Consider the following 23,569-nt stretch of genomic DNA (forward strand, 5'->3'; position numbering starts at 1 on the left):
AAAAAAAAAAAAAAAAAAAAAAAGAAAGTAATATACACAAGATATATTCTAAAGTTGTTTAAAAATTATCGTCTTTGGGGGTTAGATTTAGAGATCATTTTTAGTTCATACATATATATGTACATATATATGTGTACATATGTGTGTATATATATATGTGTGTGTGTGTGTGTGTGTGTGTGTGTATATATATATATATATATAGTGATGATAATGGTCAGGATTTAGCCCAGGTGAGAATTTTAGACTAAACCCTTAAATCCTTTAGGGTCCAACAGGTTCAACCAGAGAGAATTGAAATTGTGCATAAAGGAAAGGGAAGGTGAAATTCCTAGCTAACTGAGTGACTGTGAGCAACTTAGACAACCTCTCTGAACCTGTATCCTCAGGTGTAAAATGAGGGATCAGCACAGTTGGTCCTTGAAATCCCTGGAAGTCTCAATTCCGTGACATGATGATTATAGATACAGTCAGTTCTGAGAAGAAAGTGAACTTGGACGTTTTCTGTGCTCAGTGGGCATGCTGCCAAATGTGATGGATAAGACAGGAAGGGACAGGAATTCTTTCTGGGGCCAACACTTACCAGCGTGGCCCCAGAGATGTCAAATTATGGAAGGACTTCAGCTGGTGGCTTCTAAACAAAGGCAGCAGATCTTCCTAAATCGTTGTGATCTCGCTGTTGCATCAGAGGCTAGCACTGCACTGCTAGGTGTTAAATGCCTGCCCTGTGCCAGGCACGGTGGCAGATGTTGTACGTATCGTATGTAATCTCTGATCCTTGGGCAACCCTGCAGGACTGACATTGCCATTGTTTGAGGTTGAAGCAGTGGAGACTCACGAGGTTGCTCGTGTTTTTCAGTAGATACTTTCTGTGCAGCTATGATGTGCTCAGTGAATGGCACTGAGAATCCCAGTGTGAGCGAGGTCTTCCTGCCCTGGTGGAGCTGGCAGTTTAGAACAGCTAGAGATGAGTTCAAGGACGATTGTAATACATCATGAAAGGGGCTTCAAAAGGGGTTAAAAACAGGGTGTCATGGGAGCCTAGTGAAGGGGGTCCCACAAGCCAGCAGAAGGGTGGGGCAAGGCGGAAGGAATGACATTCCAGGCAGAGGCCAGGTTTGTGCAAAGGCTTAGGGTCTTTGTCTATCAGACAGCAGGAGGACTTGGCAGGCAGGGCAGTGTGACTGGAGCTTAAATAGGACTGTGGTCTGAGATGGGGCCAGAGAGGGACCCAAAGTCAAAGCATGGAAGGGCTTGACCAGGCCAGAGAGTTTAGACTTCACCCTGCAGGCAGAGAGGAGCCAGTCATTCATGCATTCGTGCACCCAGCCACTGTTTATTGAGCATTTACTTAGGACCAGGATGGAAGAGTCAGCAGTGCACAAAACTGTCAACAATCCCTGCCTTTGTGAACTGCCATTATTTATGGGGGGTGGAGGATGAGAGAACGGGAGATGGAAAATATACAAAATAAATGAGTAAAATCTATACTGTGATGATTGGGGATGGGCGCTATGAAGAAAATTAAGCAGGGAGAGCTCTGGAGGGCTGGGAAGAGTGTGGGCTGCACTAGTAAGCAGAGTGGTCAGGGGAGGCCTGCCTGAGAAGGGCACACTTGGACACACACTTGAAGGAAATGAGGGAGTGAGCCAGGGACAGGCTTGGGTTTTGGCTATGACATGAAGGACACGTTGGAAGCGGAGGTTGCGAGCCAGGAAACTGGTGAAGAGGCTGTTGAAGTTCAGGTGACCCATGATGAGGTGACAAGTGATAGCAGAGATGTGTGTGAACTGCAGTGACAGGAGGGATAGGACTTGGCTGGCTCTTTGCTTGTGAGGGGAGAGGGAGAATGAATCTCTTCTCTCTGGTTTCTGGCCGAGATGCTGGATGGATGGGGAATCCCTCCTCTGAGTCAGGAACAAAGCTGGAGGCTCAGAATTGGAGTAGAAAAATGACTAACTGAAAGTAACTTGCCAATGTACACCTTGTTCATAGCAGCATTATTCACAATGTCCATGAATGAATGAAAGAATAAACAGACTCCGCCTTTAAAAGGAAGGATATTCTGACACATGCTACAGCATGGATGAACCCTTAGGACATTATGTTAAGTGAAATAAGCCAGAAACACAGAAGGACAAACACTATATGAGTCCACTTTCCCCCGTTCCCAAGATGGAGTCTTGCTCTGTTGCCCAGGCTGGAGTGCAGTGGTGCAATCTTGGCTCACTACAACCTCTACCTCCCCAGTTCAAGCGATTCTCCTGCCTCAGCCTCTGGAGTAGCTGGGATTACAGGCAAACGTCCACATGCCCTGCTAGTTTTTGTATTTTAGTAGACAGGGTGTTTCACCATGTTGGCCAGGCTGGTCTCCAACTCCTGACCTCGTGATCCACCCATCTCGGCCTCCCAAAGTGCTGGGATTACAGGCATGAGCGACTGCGCCCGGCCATGATTCCACTTGTAAGAGGCACCGAGAGTAGTCAAATTCATAGAGTCAGAAAATAGAGTGGTGGTTGCTGGGGATGATGTGGGGGAGTTGAGAGTTATTGTTTGATAGGGAAAGAGTTTCAGTGGAGAAAGATGAGAAAAGTTCTGGAGATGGAAGGTAATGATGGTTGCACAGCAATGAATGTACATGATGCTGCTGAATTACACACTTGAAATAGTTAAAATGGTAAGTTGTATGTTATATGTATTTTTCCAAAAATTAAAAAAGTATTCCAAGTAATTTGCCCAAAATCACATAGCGAGCAAATCCAGCCCAACTCCAGAGCTCCTTGTGCACCTCCAGCGTCTTATTCTGAGCTCTCTCTGTCTCTCACTACTCTCTCCCTGTCTTCTAGGCTGGCTTTGATTACTTGGTAAAATTACTTAAATTCTCTGGGCCTATTTTTCCCCTGTCTGTAAAGTAGAGATACCTCATAGGGTTGTTGTGAGAATTAAATGAATCCATGCACCTAACTTGCCTGCCACAGAGTAAACTCACGATATATTAGTTACTGTTACTATTCTAATGTCAGAACAACCCAATCCAGGTAAAACAGCACAGACCTGGACTAAAATCCATGCTCTAGCACTTGGGAGCTATGTGTCCTTGGGCAAAGCACTGAACCGGCTTAAGTCTCAGTTTCTACCTATTATCAGGAGCTATCTGGGCTGATAGTTCCTGCCTGGCAGGGTTGAGAGCAGGACTAAATCAGACCTGCGTCCGAGGCCCCCAGTCCAGTGCCTGCCTGTCAGCTACAACCTCCAGTCCATAGTGGCTGTTACTGTGTGGACACAGGATCACAGTTATGCAAGGAAAAATTCACATAGTGACATGAAATCTTTTTCTACTTCCATGCCATTTTATAGGCAGAAATAGCACCTCCCTGCTCGTAGTTGAGGTATTTGAAGATCCTGAAGCCATACCTTTGTGCAGGCTTCAGTAATGTGTCTGTATCTGATTTATTTGTTTTACAAAGCCAAGTCTAAGTAACATTGACTGATTCTCTGCTCCAGGCCTGGCCCCATGCTGTTGCTAGAGAGTCAGAAATGAGTCAGACACAGCCCCTGTCTGCAAAGAAGTGATACTGGCCCAAAGAGGAGCCAAAGACGTTGTCACAGCAAACTACACTAAGAGTGCAGAAACCTGGATTCTTTCCTGAGCCCTAAAACCTAAGTGCCAGGAAACCTTGAACAAGCCACACCTCCCATATCCAGAACTTGTCTACATGCAGAATGAGGACCTTGAACTTGCTGGTCTCTATGGCTTGAAGCTTTTTCCTCTTCAAAGGTGTGGACTCCTTTGCTCTGTGCTCTCTGGGAGCAGTCTACAGGGCACAGGATAATTAGGGGAGGTTGTACCAGAACCACTGTCTTCCGAGCTATATAGACTTGGCCTTGGAACCTTCTCGGTCAGCCAGGATGGGCTTAACCCTGTGGCATCCTGGGATCCCAGCAGCAGTCTGGTGAGGAAGAAGAGGGGGATAGAGCCAGGAACTGGAGGGGGGACCCCGGCCAAGGCTGTAGGCCAGTGTCCCACCTGGGTGAGCAAAGAGGGATTAAGAGTGGAGGCTCCAATAGCCAAGGCAGCCTCGGGCTAACTGGGCTCCCGGGGCCAGGAAGCTGACTCACTCCAGACCCCCACTAGGCCTGGGGGCCCCCAAGCAGTTCAGGCCTGACTCCCAAGCAGCACACCAGACACTAGATGTATTCCAGGCTTGATCTGTGTGCCAAGGGGAGGAGCTCACATCCCACTCCTCCCCTGGGAGGAAGGACAGGGGACAGCTTGCTGTGGGAGAGGCACTTTCTTCATGGGGGATCTTGAAGCATTTGCTTCATTGGCCCAAGTTTCCCCTCACCTGTGGAAAAGTGTCCCAGCTCTCCTCACTGTGGTCGGCCTTCTGGCCGTCTCTCTATCTCATGCCAAGGCATGGTCTGCTCATCTCACATGGGACGCAGCGCTAGTGCTTTCTTATCTCAGGCTGGAATTGAGTCAAAGCTGGCAAAGCTGAACTGAGATCCTGGGATCATTGGTATGTGCAGTGGCATTGCGATTCCCAGTCAAATTCTCGGTAGCCAACCCAAGTCGATTAACGCGGGGAAGAGAAATTGCAGGTTATCATTCAACCACAACTGCCATCCATATGCATGAAGCCTGGGGACCTGACTCCCTTGCAGAATGAAGCATAACCTTTAGAGGGACCAATTTCAGAGAAATCACCACCACTACCTCCACCCACTCTCACCGCCTCCCTGCAAGCCAGAAGGAGTGATGCTTTAGCTCTGTGGCAGCAAAGGAAGCCGCTTGGGCTGCTCACATGCCATGTATGTTCTCAAAGAGTTTGATGGGCTTCTGCCACTTAAGAAATTGGTCACATATAGAGATATTCAGCTTCAGTGAACATGTCATGGCTGTATATAGGAAAAACATACTATTATCTCTAGAGCTTACCTGAAACAACAGGCTTGTTCCTGAAACAGATGTTTTGTGAAACCCACCGTGACATGCTCATCATCTTGGACTGGAGATGGGCCAGCACTTAGTTACCAGCCTCTCAAGGACACCAGCATCTCTGCTGGCTGCCCATTCATCCCACGTAGCTGGGCTCAGAGGAGACACTGCCTGTGGCTCCTTCTTCTGGCTCGTGGGTTCTGAAGTTAAACATTTTACAAGCTTGAGAAAGTAGACAGAGACAGAGGCAGTCAGCCAGGTGTGCCTTGGGAAAGATGTTCCCAGGATATTGACTCAGAATGTTTTAGTGCTGTTCAGCTAGTGTCTACTGAGGGCCTACTGTGCACCAGGCACTATTCTAGTTGCTTCCAGTTACATGATCTCACAGTAACCCCCAAGGGTACTCAGGTCGGACATAAGGACACTGGACTCTTACATCAGTTTCCTAGGGCTGCCTAACAAGTTACCTCAAACTGCATGACTTAGAACAACAGAAATGTCTTCTCTCACAGTACTAGAGGCCAGAAGTCTGAGAGCAGGGTGTCCGCAGGGCCATGTCCCCACCAAAGCTCTAGAGGAGAATCCTTCCTTGTCTCTTCCAGCGTTTGGTAGCTCGTGGCTAGGTAGCATGACGCCAGCCTCTGCCCTCGGCTTCCCATGGCCTTCTCCTCTGTGTATATCTGCATCAAATCTCCCTCTGCCTCTCTGCTATAAGAACATCTGTCCCTAGATTTAGGGCCCTCTCTAAATCCAGAATGATCTTGGGATCCTTAATTACATCTGCAAAGACTTTTTTCCAAAAAAGGTCACATTCACAGGTTTCAGGGGTTAGGACTTGGATATATTTTCTGGGGGACAGTATTCAGCCCACTGCAGCCTTCCAGCTGTTATCTAATGGTTTCCCCAAAGTCACACATGGAGAAGGGGTCTCAGTAGGGCATGGAACCCAGGCTGGTCAGCTCCAAACTAAGACATGCTATGGGGCTTTGATCAGGTGGCACTCATCAGGTGCTGCAAGGCAGGCCCTGGTGTCAGTGCTGAGATACAAACATGAAGTGATGGGCCCTGTTCTTAAGAAAGTTATAGGCTGGGCACGGTGGCTCATGCCTATAATCCTAGCACTTTGGGAGTCCAAGGCAGAAGGTTTGCTTGAGCCCAGGAGTTAGAGGCCATCCTGGACAATATAGAGAAACTCTGTCTGTACTAAAGATACCAAAACTAGCCAGGAGTGGTGAACTGTGCCTTTAGTCCCAACTACTTGAGAGGCTGAGGCAAGAGGACTGCTTGAGGCCAGGAGTTTGAGGCTGCCGTGAGCCATAATCACACCACTGCACTCCAGCATGTGCAACAGAGTGAAATCCTGTCTCAAAGAAAGAAAAGAAAGAAAGAAAAAGTTGTGGTTGGGTAGGAAGGAGCTATGCATGTTGGTTCAGAGTGAGAGTTTTGAGTCAAGCCAATCCAGAATCATAAGCTGGATTTGCCACTTCTAAGCTGGATGACCTTGGGCAAATTATGCCATTTTTCTGTGTCTCATTGGGAAACAGTCTCTTATGGAAACAGGGAATCATATGAAGAAGAATCCTAACCTCAAAGGGTTGTGGTGAGAATCAAATGAGAGGATGTGCTTAGCACACAGGTGTCCAAGCAGCGAGAGCCCCGGCATCCTGACCCCACAGCCTTTGTGGTTAACCACTGCTCACTGCTTTCCACCTGCTAGGATGCCCCAGAATATTTGAATCAGAGCCTCCAAATGGAAAAGGGACAGTGGAAGACTTCTGTACAAGTCCCCAGAAACCAGGCTGAGGAAGAGGGAGAATCCGAAGCTGATTTCAGGGTTTTGAGCTTGGCTCACTGCGGAGATGAAGTTGCCAGTAACAACATGGAAATAGCAAGAAGCAGGTTCAAGGGGATGTATTATCTTCATCCTGGAACATTGGACTGCTGAGATGCAAGTGGGCTCTCTGGATGGATTTTTCTGGCAGGCGTTGGACTTCCAGTAAATGATTCTTCAAAGCTACACAAAGACTAAGAGTGTGGGAAATAATTGATCCCATTTTGGCAAATTCAAGTGTTGTCCTGGGTGAAGACTTCTAGGGGCAGACAGCAAACTAGTAAACAGAAAACAGAAGTGGGTACTCATGGGTTTGTGGTCATGGCACTCAGTTTTCTTGCCTGCAGAGTGGGTGCCTTGCTTTGTTCTTCCCAAGCTGCTGTTGAGGCTGCATTAGGTCAGGAATGGGAAATTTCCCTGTAGACTGTGTCCTGAGCTGTGGCGAGAGGCAGCAGACAGTAGCGTCAACCCCAGTCTCCCAAATGCTGGCAGGACAGGAGAGGTACAAGTGAAGCGCCCCCTGTCTTTGTGTCATAGCTGAGGAATAATTGTTCCCTCTTCTGGTTTGAACTGGCCTTTTGAATAGACTCTAAATGTGTTCATAATCGCCAAAGGAACGACACAATAAAAACTGGAATTTCTCCATTCCCTGGCAAGGGGTGTGCATTTGCCAGTGGCTTTCTTTTTTTTTTTGTAAAAGCGGGTGTTTTTGTATTTCTCTCCTGAGCATTGTGGAGTGTTTCTGTTACCCCTCATCCCTGGACCACCACCTCCCACACATCCCCCTTGCTCTCTCCCTCTCCCGTGTGTCTGTTTGGCAGGACGGGGTAGGTCAGTAGATGTTGCCATGACAACTGAGAAAGAGACAGTTCTGACTTCAGCTCCATGCTTGTTAGTAGGGAAACTAAAAGAGTCGCTTTTGTTTTCTTTCTTGGGGGTTGGGATGCCCACCACATTCCTGTTGGCATGGAAACCTTTGGCTCCCACCGGGTGAGTTGGTCAAGTGGGGTAATAATTGATTTGAATGGGCGTTGGGAGAGGCTCACTGTGAAGAGGATAACACAGGGGGGGGGGGGGGGAGGGGGGGACCACGCGGGGGGGGGGCGGGTCTGGCCATTGTGTCGCCATAAACAGCCTGCTCCTTAGGGCTGTCCTCCTGGGAGGTGGGAGGGATGGGGATAGCAGCCTCTAGACCCCAGTCTCTGCATCTGCAAATCTGGGATTTTTAAGCCATCTTGTATCAAGGACCAGTGATGTGTCTGGCGTTCTTCCAGGTTCTTTATATTTGGTATTCCACTTCGTGCTCACTAAAGCCCTGTGGGTTTGGTGCTGTCACCACTTTGTAAATGAGGAAACTGATGCTCAGTGAGGTTAAGTACCTTCCCCAAGGTCAGTCAGCCAGGAAGTGGCAGTGTCAGAGCCGAAGCCCAGGCCTGCGTGAATCATCCTCCCTGCAACTCTCACCACACTGCTGGCTGCCTTAACCTTGCGCTTGAACTTACAGTCTCTCTAGAGTCTCCTGAGCCATCAGGGAGGCATCATCAAAAAAATGTACCTTGATAACTAAACATTTAGTACTTCTGTGAGAAACACCACTGCAAACTGTCTGGATGTCTGCTTGGGGAATTGTGCAGTGACAAGAGAAATTAAATACTTTAATGGATTTTGACAACAACTCTATGTTCAGGGAATTCAAATTGCATAAAGTAAAAAGTTAGACTTTCTCTCTGGACCTGACTGCTAATAGGCATGCCTAATTTATTAGTCGGATTAAAAAAAAATCTAATCTTGATAGGACCAAAGTTCTTTCAAGAAAGAATGTAATGGGTCGAAGGAGGCCGCAAAATCTTCCTGGAGGAGGTAGGGCTTGAGTTCACCCAACATCCCTGGCTGCAGAGTTGGTACTCAATAAATACATGTCAAAGGAGTCATATTACAGCTACCATTTCTTTTGTACTTACGATGTTCCAACCAGGGTGCCAGCTCCTTGTTTATGCCACCCCATCAAGTCCCTCAACACTTCTGGAGGGTGGATTCTATCATCCATATCCATTTTGTGGAAGAGAAGCAGAGGCTGAGTATTGATGCCCCTTTCCTAAGGCCACACAATTGGTAAGGGCTAGAACCAGAATGACCGTTATTCTCATCACCATAAATTATTAATGTGGCATTTTTACCCTAAAGATGGGTTTATAAATCCATAAGCTGAAAAATGACACCCTAAAGGTCACCCTGCCCATTTTCTTGTCTTCAGGCAAAATTACCCCAAATTCCTCATGTTCTCTGTCTTAAAGAATACTTTACTTACACAGTCATGTATCAGCATGTCTTTTCTGTATCACCTATTAGATGTACAGTACTGCCAGAGGAACAAAAATGGATTCTATTTCTGGCAAACTCATAGTCTATCAGGAAAAAGAAGCCACAAACTTAAATGACTGTGATATAAATTTAGAAAATGATAAATTCCACAATGAAGTACTGTGGGAATCAGAAAGAGAGTATTTCTGAGTGGGAAGGATCCAGGAAGGCCGTGGGCTGGTGTCTAGCGTGAGCTTGGAAGGATGAGCAGGATTTGGACCTGATTGTCGTGAAGGGGTGGGCAGGACAGAGGCATCCCAGACACAGAGAAGTGGCACGAGGCTCAGGCCATTGCGTTTGTGAATAAGATCGCCCGGGAAGACTGTGGGCAGGGGAGCAGGTCAAGAACAGGGGCTTAGAGGACCACCTACCACTAAGGGTCCTAAAGGAGGGAAAACAGAGGATGGAAAAACACCACAGAGAGTGCATGGGTGCGGGAGCCAGGGAATGAGAGGTTCAGGAAGACAGTGGTCAGCTGCTTCGAATGCTGTAAACAAGCAAGACTGGAGAAAGATTAAGAAGATCAGTGGCAATTAGTGTCCGGAGCCATGAGGCCCGGAATTAGCCGACCTCTGTTGCTTGATCTCCGCAAAGCGGAGACAAGACGGCACATTTCCAGGTTCTTTATTACAAACCTTTCCCGCGCGCGCCTAAACCCTTCCCGCGCGCGCCTAAACCCTTCCCGCGTGCGCCTAAACCTTTCCCGCGCGCGCGCAAACCTTTCCCGCGCGCGCGCAAACATTAAGAAGATCAGTGGCAATTAGGAGGTGCATGGTCACCCTTGAGAGAACAGTACGTGGGCAGTGGAGGCAGAAGCCAGTGTGCTCGTGCTGCAGCCAGGAGGGGACCATGCACATGGAAAGACTTCCTCTAGGTCACGCTCTGCCAGGCCAAGGCACTGACTACTGTCTCCTAGGGGTGGACCAGCAGTGAGCCCCCTTGGCCTAGCCTCCCTGGAAGCCTAGGGTCTTAAGCATCAGACAGGTCCTGGTTACCAGTTGATACTGTTTAGGAGGCACGTGACTCTGAGTGTTGTGTTTAACCTGAGTTTGCTTTGTTTGTTCAGTCACAGCAGCTAACACCAAGTGCTTGCCACATTCCAGGTATTGCTCTGAATGGATTAGCCCATTTAATTCTCACGACAATGCTGGGACATAGGGAGAATTATTATCCCTGTTATACAGATAAAGACATCAAGGCACAAGCAGGATAAAAGACTTTTCAAAGATTACCAGCTAGTTGGGAACAGGAACAGGATTCCAACCCACACATTCTGGCTCTGGAGGTGCATCTTAATATCTCATCTTAAGGTCTCTGTATAGCTTAACCAGGGTAATTAATGCCTGTTAGAGTCTCTGGTCCAAAGAAGGGGCTCACTAAGAGTGACTCCCCTTTTCCCCTGACCAAATACAAATGCAAGGTCAGGACACCCTTGTCTGAGAAAGGTCTGTGAGATCAGCCTCATAAGGCCTCATTCACATCAGTGCAAATCTCATGCAGAATGGCACTTAAAAATAGCTTTGGAAAGTGGGATACAAATGTCATGAGCTCCTGGCATGATGCTGAGTGAAGCTGGTTTTGTGTTCAACACCTGTACTGCAGGAATTGACCGATGCACCAGCTTGGGTAAGTGGGGAGAGCCCTCAAGGCAAATCAGTCAGTGATGAGTGAAATTAACAAAGTGTGCAGATTTCATCTGCAGTCTGAAGGGGGAGTATTTGACCTGGGATATGCCTACAGAATTACTGAATAAGGGTTCATTGGGTGCTCAGTGTATAGAAGAGAATTAGGATTACCAGAGAAAATGAATTGGGTTTAGATGAAATTGAATGCCAAAAAGAAATTACAGTCTAGGCAAAGAATAACTTTTACACATGGTTTCCCCCCACTTATTGTCTGTATTCACATAGCCCTATACTTTGGTGCAGAACTGTGTTTAAACACTAAAATGCTTTGTGTTGCAGATAGGCACTGAGTATGTAATTAAAAGGATCCCTTCATTAGCAGAGATGTACAATGAAAGCTCAAGTTGGCCTTTTCTGCTAATTTTGGAGGTGGTAAAACAGAGGCTAATACAACCGCTGATTACAGTTGTCATAAAGACAGTCTCTTGCTGTTGCCATTAGGAAATTTTTGTTCTCCCCGAGTAGAGACAGGCTTTTCCCAGGGACTGTGAGAGAACAAGAAAAAAAAAAGATTCATGCTGGCAACCAGAAGTAGAGGGGTGTGGAAATGCAGGGGTAGTGCAGGGGTTTAGCATGTGGGCTGTGGAGACAGACCACCCAGGTTCCAATCCCAGCCTCATCGCTTAGGCCACTGACTTAACCTTCCCACGCTTCAGCGTCCTCAGGTGTAAACTCACGTTAGTAACTGTGACTAATTGGATTGTTGTGAGAGTTCACTAAAATAATGACTGTATTCATTGTCAGATATTTTTAAGCACCTACTGTATACCGGGAGCTGTGCTGGGGCTGTAGATATAGTCATAAACCAGGCAGTAATGGTGCCTGCCCGTCTGGAAACTTTCCATCTAGAAAAGACATAGGCATTAAGCAGACAGTTATGCAAATAGCCATTGGAGTGTGATAACTACTCTGAAGAAAAAATAATGTATACTGTGGGCTTAGCATTGTGCAAGATGCAGATTGAGTTCTCAATAAATTTCTTGATGATGATGATGATGAAGTACTAAGGGAGGTTATAGAGAAAGGAATGGTTGATTCTATCTCCAAAAGCCGTGGAAAGCATTTTGGGAAAGGTGAGACAGAATCTTAAATTTGAAAGATGAGTGTTTTTCAAGTGGATCATTTGTAAAAGGAGGGAGGGATGTGGATGTGGAGGATGAGGGAGGCAGCAACCAGGCCGTGCAGACCTCGAATGCTCACTCAGGCCTGGGGACCTTGTTCACCGTGCCTTGGCCAGTTGGTGCAGGCAGGGCTTATACTTTGAAAGATTGTTCTCTGGGTTCCAGAGAAAAGCTAAGCACCAGCCAATTCATCTACGGAAAGACAGTGGCCAACTGTTCAGTAGGTTTAAAGGGGACTCTGAAGTCCTTCAGGCAAAAGGCATTCTCCTCCCTTTCTGCCAAGGCGGCTAGAAGAGTCTGAGCTTTTCATTCAGAATTTTGGCCACTCTGGCATTTATGCTCAATAGCTGTGTCATTTTCTTTTCTTCTTTTTCTTTCTTTTTTCTTTTCTTTTTCTTTGTTTAAACACAGGGTCTTGCTCCATCTCCCAGGCTGGGGTGCAGTGGCACAGCTGGCGGCTCACTGCAGCCTTGTTTCCCAGGTTCAAGCAATCCTCCCACCTCAGCCTCCCAAATAGTTAGGACCACAGGTGCATACTGCCAGAGCTGGCTAATTTTAATTTTTTTGTAGAAGTGGGGTCTCACTGTGTCACCCAGGCTGGTCTAGATTCAGGGCTTCCAGCAGTTCTCCCACCTCAGCCTCCCAAAGTGCTAGGATTACAGGCATGAGCCACTTAACTCTCCCTTCTTCTTCACTCTTTTTTTTATCTCAAAGGCTCTGGATGGGAAGTCCGGGGGCCTTAGCCTACCTTTGCCACCCCTGTGGGATGCCTCACCTCAAGCCAGAGACTTGGCCCCACTCCCTATGTATTTCAGAAGGAAAATGAAACATGATCATTGCTAGTGCCTCTTCTAACTCCAAAATCTGACTTTTTCCGTACTTGGGCAGCAGCAAAGTTCTCTCTCATGCATTAACTTCATCCTCAATAGAGAAGGAGGGTGTCAGAGCAGGTGCAGTTAGCTCCCCAGCCAGGCCTGAGAAAATGAGGCACACGTGGAGCATTTGTTAGGTGGTCCTGGGCAGCCTGGAGTGAGAGCTTCCCAAGAAGGAGCCCCTGAGGAGCAGAAGGTCAATCTAGTGTTTGGTTACATGGGGTAGGGAGTGAGGCAGAAACCCCATATTCTCCTGAGTTCCTAGGGGTGAGTACCAGTCCCTCTAACTGAGGGATGGTGACTAGACAATGGGCACCTTGAGATGATGACACTCGTGAGAGAAAGATGTCAGCGGTTATAATCCAAGTGGCAAACAGGTATTGAGATGCTGTGTCCATCTTCTCTGCTAATCCTAACATCAGCCCTATAGGTTAGGTGCCATTATTATTCCCATTTTATATTAGAGGAAACTAAAGCTTTGAGGTTATATGACTTGCCCGAGGTCACATAGCTTGTGAGTGGCACAGCTGGGATTTCAACCATGCCCTGATCTGCCCCCAAAGCCCGAATTCCAGACCCTCTGCATCACCAGGCCCACAGCCCAGGGAGGAGGAGCCGACTGGAGCACCCCTCCTTGGCCTGTGTGCACAAAATGTTTCACTGCCTCTAACCGTGCTGCAGGCCCAGTGGGCAAGAGGGATGATGACAAAGACACGTGCTCCATGCTCAGGGCCAGCAGGGCAGAGAGCCCTGTTGGAAAAGAAGCTTATTGGGAGGTCTTTGTAAAATGAGCTGTCAGCTCCTTCATCCGTAAAATGAGAGGGCTGGGCCCAGTGACCCCAAAAGGCCTTTCCAGCTCTGAAATAGCATGAGTTCTGGGTCTGTGGGAGCCAGGGCATTAGAGTAAGTCCTTATGCTTGTCCTTCAGTTAATGCATTGCCTGGCCCTGCAGGAAAATGCTCCTGCAGCAACCCCAGGCCTGGCAGCTCTGGGAATCCATCCCCAGGCAGGGAGAGATCTAGTCTGCTGTTATCGCCATGGGGTCCTTTGTTAATTCATATAGTTGACAAACATTACAAACATTACATGTCAGCAATTCGTGGGAGCCTGGAATGTAAAGTAACAGATTGACTTGTTTGGCAAATAAAATGAAGCAGCCAGATGAGCACTGGTGCCCTCCCGAGAAGTCACATTGAAGACAGTTATAAGACCCCCAAGCAGATTCTTCTTGATGTTTTGTGGAAAGCCTGTTTTGAGTCCTAAACAATGTGGCCGTTTTGTGCTAGGCGTAGGCTCCATCCTCCTGCTTAAGCCTCACACCACCCCATAAAGCCAAAGACTTCTCTCCATTGCAAGGGAGGGGAAAATAAGATCAGTGAAGTTGTGTAACTACATCAAGTGAGCATGATGGCGTGGAAAGCGCCTGGGCTTCGAGGTCAAAGCTGAGCCACCTTAGGAAAGTAGGTTAACCTCTCTGAAGCTCCCTTTTCTCATCAGTGAAATGGGACCATTTGTAATACCTAATTCAAAGGATTCTTGCTAGGGTCAAAGGAGATGTTACAAATAACCGGCCTGACTCTTGAGGTCCTCAATGCCTGACAGCTCCTCGTGTATGGAGGCCGCATGACGCAGTGGTTAGAAACAAGGATGCTGGAGCCTGCCTGTCTGGGTTTCTGCCCCAGATTCACAACATATTGGTTTGTATCCTTGTGCCTTGGTTTCCTCACCTGTAAAATGGGGATCATATTAATAATAACACCTGCTTCGTAGGATTTTATCAAGATTAAATGTTTTAAAATTGCAGTTCCTGGCACATAGTATGTGCAATTAATATCATTGCCATTGTGTTTCATTGTGTTTTGATGTTTTGTCACTGTTAACGATATGTTAGAGGAAAGTCATCAAGTGAGGTGGAAGTGGCCCGGCCATGGTTTGTGGGGAGGAAGGGTCGTTGCGTGAAGGGGAACAGGTGGGAATAGGCTCAGCATGGGTCTAGGTCTTAGAGGGACTTGGATGGCAGACAGAGCTCTCTCGTTAAGTCCTTTCCTTGTCACTGTGGAAGCCCACACCTCACCTGTTTTAGAGTCTGTCACCTTCCCTTCAAGTCGCCTAGCATCACCCATCAGGCAAATGGGGCTTCTGTGATAGCAGGGATTTATCAAGCAACAGAGCTGGGCTATACAGTAAAGTTTATTTTTAGTGACTTCATCCTCCAGTTCTTTAAATTAGCTGCAGGGCTAATTTGAGGGACTTCTTTGGTGCATGGTTAGCATTTTCTGCAGGAATGCCAACATGATACATGTGCGTTTGGAATCTGCTAGTGACTGAGGGGACTCGCCTTGGCCGAACAGCAGGGAAGGGGACCTGTTTATGTCCCTTTGCCATGCGGCACCACTGCCACAAGGCTACCTGGGAACGTGATCCAGGGTGTTCTCTCCCCTTTTGTCCCACATGTTCAAGCAGTAGTTGCTAAATCTGTGTGTCTAAAGCTCCCTGTCTCTATGCCCATTACAACTGCCCTAGTTCAGGTCTCATTTTCTTTCACCTAGACCAGTGATTCTTAGACTTTAGCCTGCATCAGAATCACCCACAGGGCTTGCTAAAACAGATTGCCTAGCCCACTCGGAGTTTCTGAGTCAGTAGGTCTGGGGTGAGATCCAAGAATGTGCATTTCTATCAAGTTATCAGGAGGCACCGATTTTGCTGGGCTAGGGACGGCACTTTCAGAATCGTTGACCTAGACTGTCCCAGTAGCTTTCTAATACCATCCACCCTTCCCCTCTCAATTCAGAATGCATAGTGCTAACAGATGTGTTCATCTCCACCACGATGGTAATCTTGCCATTCCTTTCCTCAAAATCCACCACATTCTTCTCATTCCCTACACTACTATGTTCAAGCACCTTTCTTTCACATTCAAGGTCCTGTATGACCTAGACCCATGCTGGCTCGCTCATCATCACACTGCCAAGTCACTGTTTATATATGGGTCTTGTCTTCCCTCACTTGGTCACATGCTTCTGGGTGACAGGGACTGTGTCCATGTGTCCACCTCACTCTTATATCCGAGGCCCCGGGCATGTGAGTGCTTGGAACCTGTTTCACGGATGAATAAATTATTGAAGGAATGCTTAACTAGACATGGAAATTAAGCAACTTTTCGGCAACTAGAATTTGACCTTGCTAGACCTGCTTCTCTGCTTTGTTAATTTCTGGAACGATATACCGCTTATACATAAGAAGAAAAGTCTCTGATTTGATTTAAATCAAATTATCACAAAAGCTATGTAGTGAACTAAGCATGGGGTGTGTCGTGAGACAGTCCCAAGTGTAAATCCTGATTTCACTACTGATTGGGTGAGCTTGGGCAAGTATTCAGCCTCTCTGGGCCTGTTTCCTAATCTGTAAAATGGGAATCGTTTACACCTACACTGTAGAATTGTTGTGAGAAACAAATGAAATAATATAGGTAAGTTGCTTGGAGCAGTATTTGACATGTGGTAGGCCCTTGATAAATGGTGATTTTTAACAGTTAACTTTCCAGGCAAAATAGAGATAGGTAGTCTTTCACAAGTTTCAATGAAAAGAATTCCATTTTATTTGAAAATGCTAATAGATAAAACATTCCAGAACTCTTTGACCTATTTTGATGAATCAAGGATATACCAAATTCATTTTTAAAAATTATCCCAAAGGACTAGTCAACTTGATTTATATTTTCTTTACCAGTCACTTTTATTTCATAAGCTTGACATTTCCATTAAAATGCTATTAAGTAAAAACAGGATCTTACATACTTGTGATGGCTTGGATCTGAATGTGATAATTGGAATTATCTCCAGCAAAGATTCCATTTCTCATTGTTTTATTTCCTCTTACATATCAGCTATATCTTTAGTGCCTTCTTCCAGTTGAGTAAAACCACCTCCCTCTGAATTTGTGGTTGAGTCCATGAAAATGATATCTCTGGCTTTGAAGACTCTTTTCATCATGAGGTTATTAATTGGGATTCAGGAATGATGGGAAATGGTGGTCATCCACCAAATACAGCAACCCTTGAAAGAAATTTGAAAGGCTATTGCTAGAAGAAAAAACAGACTCATTCTGCAAGGCTCTGGAGGCAGAATGGGAGGCAGGAATTGGACCCTGGAGAAAGACATTCGCTGGTTACCATTGGGAACAGCTTTCCAGTCTGAGGTGTCCTAGAGGTGGTGGGGTTCCCATCACCAGGGCAACCCCAGCTAAGCCCACGATCCTGGATGATGTGCTGATCAAATGACCGGCTGGTGTTAATGTCCTTATCTATCTGGGTTTAAATTTCTTCTCTAGAATCATTTCAAAAATGTTCTGGAACTAGATAGTGGTGACAGTTACACAATAATGTGAATGCCTGAAACACTACTGAATTGTCCACTTGAAAATGGTTAAAATGGTGAGCTTTATGTTTATTATTGTACTACGATAAAATAATAAATGACATCGTTAGACAGAGTGATCTCCAAAGCCACTTCTAGCTATAAGATTTTATGCTTCCTTGCTAACAAGGTGAAACCCTGTCTCTACTAAAAATACAGAGAAAAAAAATTAGCCAGATGTGGTGGCATGCACCTGTAGTCCCAGCTATTTGGGAAGCTGAGGCAAGGAGAATCGCTTGAACCTGGGAGGCAGAGGTTGCAGTGAGCCGAGATCATGCCACTGCACTCCAGCCTGGGTGACAGTGCGAGACTCCGTCTCAAAAAAAAAAAAAAAGATTTTATGCTTCTGAGAGGGAGTACGTCACTCAGGGGACTGATCACTGACTCTGTTTAGTCAATTGACAGACCATGTGACACTAGATCTCTAACTGAGGGGGAATGGTTAATTAATACAGAATATTTCATGTCACAAAAAATTATACTCATGAAAACACTTAATACCATGGGAAGATACTTACAATGTAGGATATAAAAAGAAGGATTTGGAATACACGTAATGCAATCCTAACTTCATAAATATAGATAAGAAATCAAAATGTTAATAGTGTTGATCTCAAATTTGTAGAATTACAAATGATTTTGATTCCTTTATACATTTCTCAGAATGTCTACAAAGAACATGACTTACTATTATAATCTTTAAAAAACTCTTTAAAATAAAAAATCAATAATTCCACGTAGGATTTGTAACCCGCAATGTGAATTATGATGTGTATTTGAATAATGGGGTGGTGGGTCAGAAAGAGTGGCTCACACCTATAATCCCAGGACACTGGGAGGCTAGCCAAGGCAGGAGGATCGCTTGAGGCCAGGAGTTCAAGACTAGCCTGGTCAATGTAGTTAGACCTTATCTCTACAAAAAAAACGTAAAAATTAGCCAGACTGGCCAGGCACGGTGGCTCATGCCTGTAATCCCAGCACTTTGGGAGGCTGAGGCGGGTGGATCACTTGAGGTCAGGAGTTCGAGACCAACCTGGCCAACATGGCAAAACCCCATCTCTACTGAAAATACAAAAATTAGCCAGGCATGGTGGCACACGCCTGTAATCTCAGCTAATCAGAAGGCTGAGACAAGAGAATCACTTGAACCCAGGAGGCAGAGGTCGTAGTAGTAGTGAGCCAAGATCACGCCACTACTCCAGCCTGGTTGACAGAGCAAGACTCTGTCTCAAAAAAAAAAAAAAGCCAGGCTAGTGGTGGTACACACCTGTAGTTCTAGCTACTCAGGAAGCTGAGGCAAGATTGCTTGAGCCCGGGTGCCTTGGCTCAGCCTAGGCTACAGTGAGCTGTGGTTGTACCACTGCACTCCAGCCTGGGTGACAGAGTGAGCCCCTATCTCTAAAAAAAAAAAAAGAAGAAGAAGAAGGACTGGGCATGGTGGCTCATGCCTGTAATCCCACCACTTTGGAAGGCCGAGGCCAAGGCAGGTGGATTGCTTGGGGTCAGGAGTTCAAGACCACCCTGACCAACATGGTGAAATCCCGTCTCTACTAAAAATATAAAAAAAAATTAGCTGGGCATGCTAGCACACACCTGTAATCCCAGCTACTTGGGACGCTGAGGCAGGAGAATGGCTTGAAGAAAAAAAAAAAAAAGGAGAAGAATTACAGTAGTAAAATAGAAACAGCAGTGGATCAGTGGCTTATTAGAACTGACTTATAATTCCAGTTCAGGTAGATGATACAGGTGCAACACCTTACCAAGCCTCAGTTTCTTCTTCTGGAACAGGGGCATAGTCATAACTGCACAGAGTGGAGTGAAGAGCAGATGGCCGCCTAACTGTGGACGATTCTGCCCACTGAGGAGTCCTCTGAGATATTTTCATTGTTATCGAGTGTATTCCAACTGTACATTTCCGAATCTTTCCTTGAATAAAAACTTACTGAGTGCTTATAAAGTCATTGATTGCCACTTACCCAGTAATTTAAGGGCTAATTTCCGATAAGAGCGTCGCCTTTTTTCTCATCTTTCTTCCTATAACCTTAATGGGAAAACGTTTCATTTCATCTGAAAAGCAACCACCTGATATTTACTGTCTTAAGTTCAAGGTGATGATGACAAAATCATTTTAGCTGGAGGAAAATTGCAGTCCTTTGGGCACATTTGCCTGTCCCAAAGAGTCAGGACTCTCCTCTTTGTGGGAGGAAGCATTTCTTTCCTTAAAACCCTCCATACTGTTGAAGTTGAAAAGAGATTTAAAGAGATTTTTCCCTCGTACTTTTCTGCTTCTGCCCTCTGCCTGTCCTTGCTTTGAGACCAGCATCAAGACCCACTAAGGAGAAACCAGGAATAGGCCTTCCAGGACTTTTTATTCATACAAGGGAGTTTTTCCCAGAGGCTGGCTCCTTGGACTTGGATGAAGGGAGGACCGTTTGTGTAGGGCTATCACGCACGTTGTTTCGCTGTTGAATTTAAAAGTGCTTACAAGTTACAAAACATTGTAACTTTAATATTTTGAGGCTTATGTTGCAAACTTTTTCAGTTCAACAGATTCAATGAGACGTTCTCAAACACCAAGTATGTTTCAGGTCCTATAGAAATAGGAGTGACATTTCTATATGAAACAGATGTAGGTGTTCAATGAGCTTGCAAAATGGTGAGAGAGCCTGGCATGTAAACCAACGCAGTGCAGGCATGACAAAGCAAACAAGGAAGCACGTCCAAGGAATGGGGGTGAGGCATGAGAGAGAGGGACCCGTGTGGTCAAGAAGCCATCTCAGCTGGTTTTGAAAGTGGAACAGAAGTGTGCCAGGCAGCCAGGGCCAGAGGAAAACAGGCACAAAGACACCCAGATGGCCCAACCTGAGCACTGATGGTGTGCATGCTTGGAAATGAAAGCACTGGGCATGAGGTCATTTAATAAAGAGTAGAGAACAGGCCTTGGTACCATTAATAGCACCACGTCTCAGTACCACGAGATGCCGTACTAATTTTCTTGGATCAGTTAGTCAACCAGGCAGCATTTACTGACCATGTATAACATGCTCAAGGTTCTGTCTCAGGAATGAACACAGCAGGTGGCAGAGGGTTACACCTGGCCCCAGATCCCAACAGGATAGGACGCAGGAGTGGGAACTGAGCTGCAGTTGCAGAGAGGGCCCTTGAGTGTGGAAGGGAACTGGGTGTCCAGGGAGCATGGAGTCTCTGGTTCCAGGGCAGGCCAATGAGTGGCATGTTGGGAGGAGCAGCACACAAGGCTTGGGCTGGAACAGTGTGCCTGGCTTGGGGGGAAGATTGGAAATGAGGAGGCCCAAGAAGACCTCGGGAAGGGCCTCAAGTGCCAGAAAGAGCAGTACAGACTCGGGAGTCCTCAGTGGTTTTAGCAAGTAAGTGACTCAGCCAGGGTGGCCTAAAAAGAGGTGACTTAGGTGCCAGTTTGGAGAATGGATCTATGGATGGGCAAGGCCAGAGGCAGGAGGGCCTTTGCTACAGTCCAGGCAAGGGCAGAGCAGCAGGGGTTGGCTTCAGGACTAAGGAGGCATAACTAGCCAAGGAGGAGTCGGCGTTTATTCTGTGCCTTCCTGTTGGGTAACTGGAAGATGGTTGTGACATTCAAGGAGATGGGGAACGTAGATTTGGGGCGAGGGGGAATAATATGTAGGTCTAAGATGAGAAGAACATTCTGAGCTAGAGGTGGATATTTAAGAGTTATTAGCTGCTAGTTTTCTTGAACATCAAAATAATTTCTGAATAAAATATCCAGACTAAGGAATCACTACACTGTAATCATTTTTTGTATGAATTCCAAATTTTAAAAAAACAGTTAAGCCAGAAATATAATTGTTTCTATTCCTAGGATTCGGTAGCTGATGCATCTTTGCAAATTGTTCGTTGAACTGTGTTCTGGCTTCTTGCCAGTCCTCAATAAGATTTTTGTATTTCTTAATTATTCAATTACTACCCATAAGTAAGAGTTTGAAATCAAACCTAGACTGCTACATAATAAAGTATTCTCTTGAATCACAAGTATAGTAAAGGAAGGTTTTCATACTGGGAAACCAGGATGGTGGAAGGAGGAAGCACACATTTCTAGCCCTGGCTCTGCCTTGGTTTCACGTCCTGGCTTTGCTATGTGCTGGCTATGTGAGCTTGGGCAGGTCACTTCTCTATGGTTAGTCTTGCTGTATGTAAAATAAAAATACTGATAATGCTGCCGCCTGAGGAGGCTGTAAATCTCAAGTAAAGGAGAAACTGCAAGGGATAGTGTTATATCATTAATTCTTTGTGTGCTTCAGGTCTCAGCAGCTTGAAAAACCATTCGCTGGAAAGGAAGATGCTTTGGACGGCGAGCTGACGAGTGCTCCAGACTGCAGCGCCAACCCTGAAGCCCACCTGCCTTCCATTTGCCTCAAGCAGGTGTTCCCCAAGTACGCAAAGCAGTTCAACTACCTGCGCCTGGTGGACAGGATGGCAAATTTGTTTATCCGATTCCTGGGCATCAAGGGGACAATGAAGTTGGGGCCAACAGGCTTTCGTACCTTCATAAGGTCAGTGAGAACAGCCTCCTCTGGCTTGGGCTTTGAGCCGGGTGGAGTCCAGTCTCACATCTGGTGGGTCAGGTCTCCCTGACTGCGCTTGGGAGAATCTGTGGTGCTGGGTCAGTACTCTATTTGAGCATAGATTAGCCTAGTGGCTGGTACATGGTAGACTCTCATTTGTTGAGTGAATTAATGAATATGATGGATGTGACAGCATTCGCAACCTTAGGTTCATGATTAAAAAACAACTCTGTGCCTACCTTGAGCTGAGTCCTGAAAATGCATACTAATAATCGCCCCTTGGAGTCAGGCAGACCTTGCGCTTCTTAAACCGGGCTTCTCCCAGTGGTGCATGGCTGTGTGCCTGGCGTTCGTGAAGCCACAACAGAGAAGCAAGGCACATCTTTCCAAAGTGTTAGTTTCAGGAGGGAAAAGTTAAATAATTCAGCTGATAAATATTTTAATGCATTTGTTCTAATATAAAAATAACACGGCTATATTTTAGAGTATAATGCAAAATTTGCATGAATTTTCAAGATAAAACATGAGATAAAGAAATTATATCTTTGCTGCAGCCTGCATAGTAAGCAATTGCCACTTGGTTTCCAGAGAGTACACATTAATTTCCTTCTACCCTGTGGGGACACTTTGGGGCAATACAGCAGCATTTACTAACTTCTAGGGCAAGTTACCCTAAGGCAAGGCAAAGAGCACCCCTAAACCTCAATACTTCCATCCTGTAAAATGAGGATAAAGCTGCCTGTGCCCTACAATAGTGTGTGTAAGATTAGTTGAGATTGCACAGAAACATCTAGCAAGTGGTAAGTGATCAATAAATGTCAGTTTCTTCTTACAAGGTTAAAAGAATTCCATGAAATTATATGTATATTTATATATAATTTATATAGATATATATATGGTCCTACACGGAGTCTCGATCAAAGAAGGTTCCCACTTAGTATGTGTTAATCTAATAACTCTAGATCCCTTTAACAAATATGAATGGGTGACAATGTGGAAATGTTCCTTAGCAATTAATTGTATCCTATACACCTCCTGGAGTATGTCTGTGAGCACTCAATATGGCTGTTGTTTTTCCCATCACTGATTTTGATATTTTTGTCTTGCACCTCAAAGTCACACTTTTCACAGCTTTATTCACTAAAATAATTAGAAGTTTTGAGTGGGAAACCACTTTTGTCAAAGACTTGTCTCCAAAGAAGTTTTATAAATTCTAACTCTAGCCCTCTGCTATTCCTGACAGGAGGATGGTACACAAAAGTATTGGCAGGAATTTTGCCGTTTCAGTACACCTGAAGTAGTATTTTTGCAAGATGACTTTGAGAAGGGCTTTGTGTTAGTTTCAAGGGGTAGGGCGGGTGTGGGAGGGAGGCCCAGTGGAAAGAGGACAGGCTTTGGGATCAGACGGATCTGGCTTCAGAGCCAAGCACATTACTTAACAGCTGTGTGGCTTTGGGCAAATTCCTTATCTTCTCTGCACTCAGTTCTCTCGTCTGCAAGATGGGAACAATCATCCCTGCCTTGCAGGATTGTTGTGAGGTTGGGATAATATATCATAGAGCAGCTGGCCTGATGCCTAGTTCATGGGAGCTGCTTGTTCAAGTGGGAGTCTTGTGGTTATTATTTCCATCAGGCAGTGGGAATTTTCAAAAAAGTCAATAGGCACTTATTATTTACACTGAAAAGACTGCCTGACATGATACTCTGGGACTCATTTAGGAATTGCATTTGGCTTTCAGTAATAGGTAACCACCTACAAATGGCTTAAATAGTAACTTTCTTCCAT

The 23,569-nt window shown here is 45.8% G+C and overlaps 1 protein-coding gene across 1 annotated transcript in view; it reads left to right on the forward strand.

Annotated features, from left to right (window-relative positions):
* The window catches only part of TTLL11 (tubulin tyrosine ligase like 11), a 285,959-nt gene that overhangs the window by 209,463 nt on the left and 52,927 nt on the right, over positions 1-23,569 (forward strand). The window contains exon 7 of the mRNA XM_017884248.1: positions 21,520-21,771. Within this exon, the coding sequence (XP_017739737.1) occupies positions 21,520-21,771 (252 nt within the window). The remainder of the gene's footprint in view (positions 1-21,519; positions 21,772-23,569) is intronic.

Source organism: Rhinopithecus bieti, unplaced genomic scaffold, assembly GCF_001698545.2.
Source record: "Rhinopithecus bieti isolate Rb0 unplaced genomic scaffold, ASM169854v2 scaffold_13710, whole genome shotgun sequence".
NCBI classification, from domain to species: domain Eukaryota; kingdom Metazoa; phylum Chordata; class Mammalia; order Primates; family Cercopithecidae; genus Rhinopithecus; species Rhinopithecus bieti.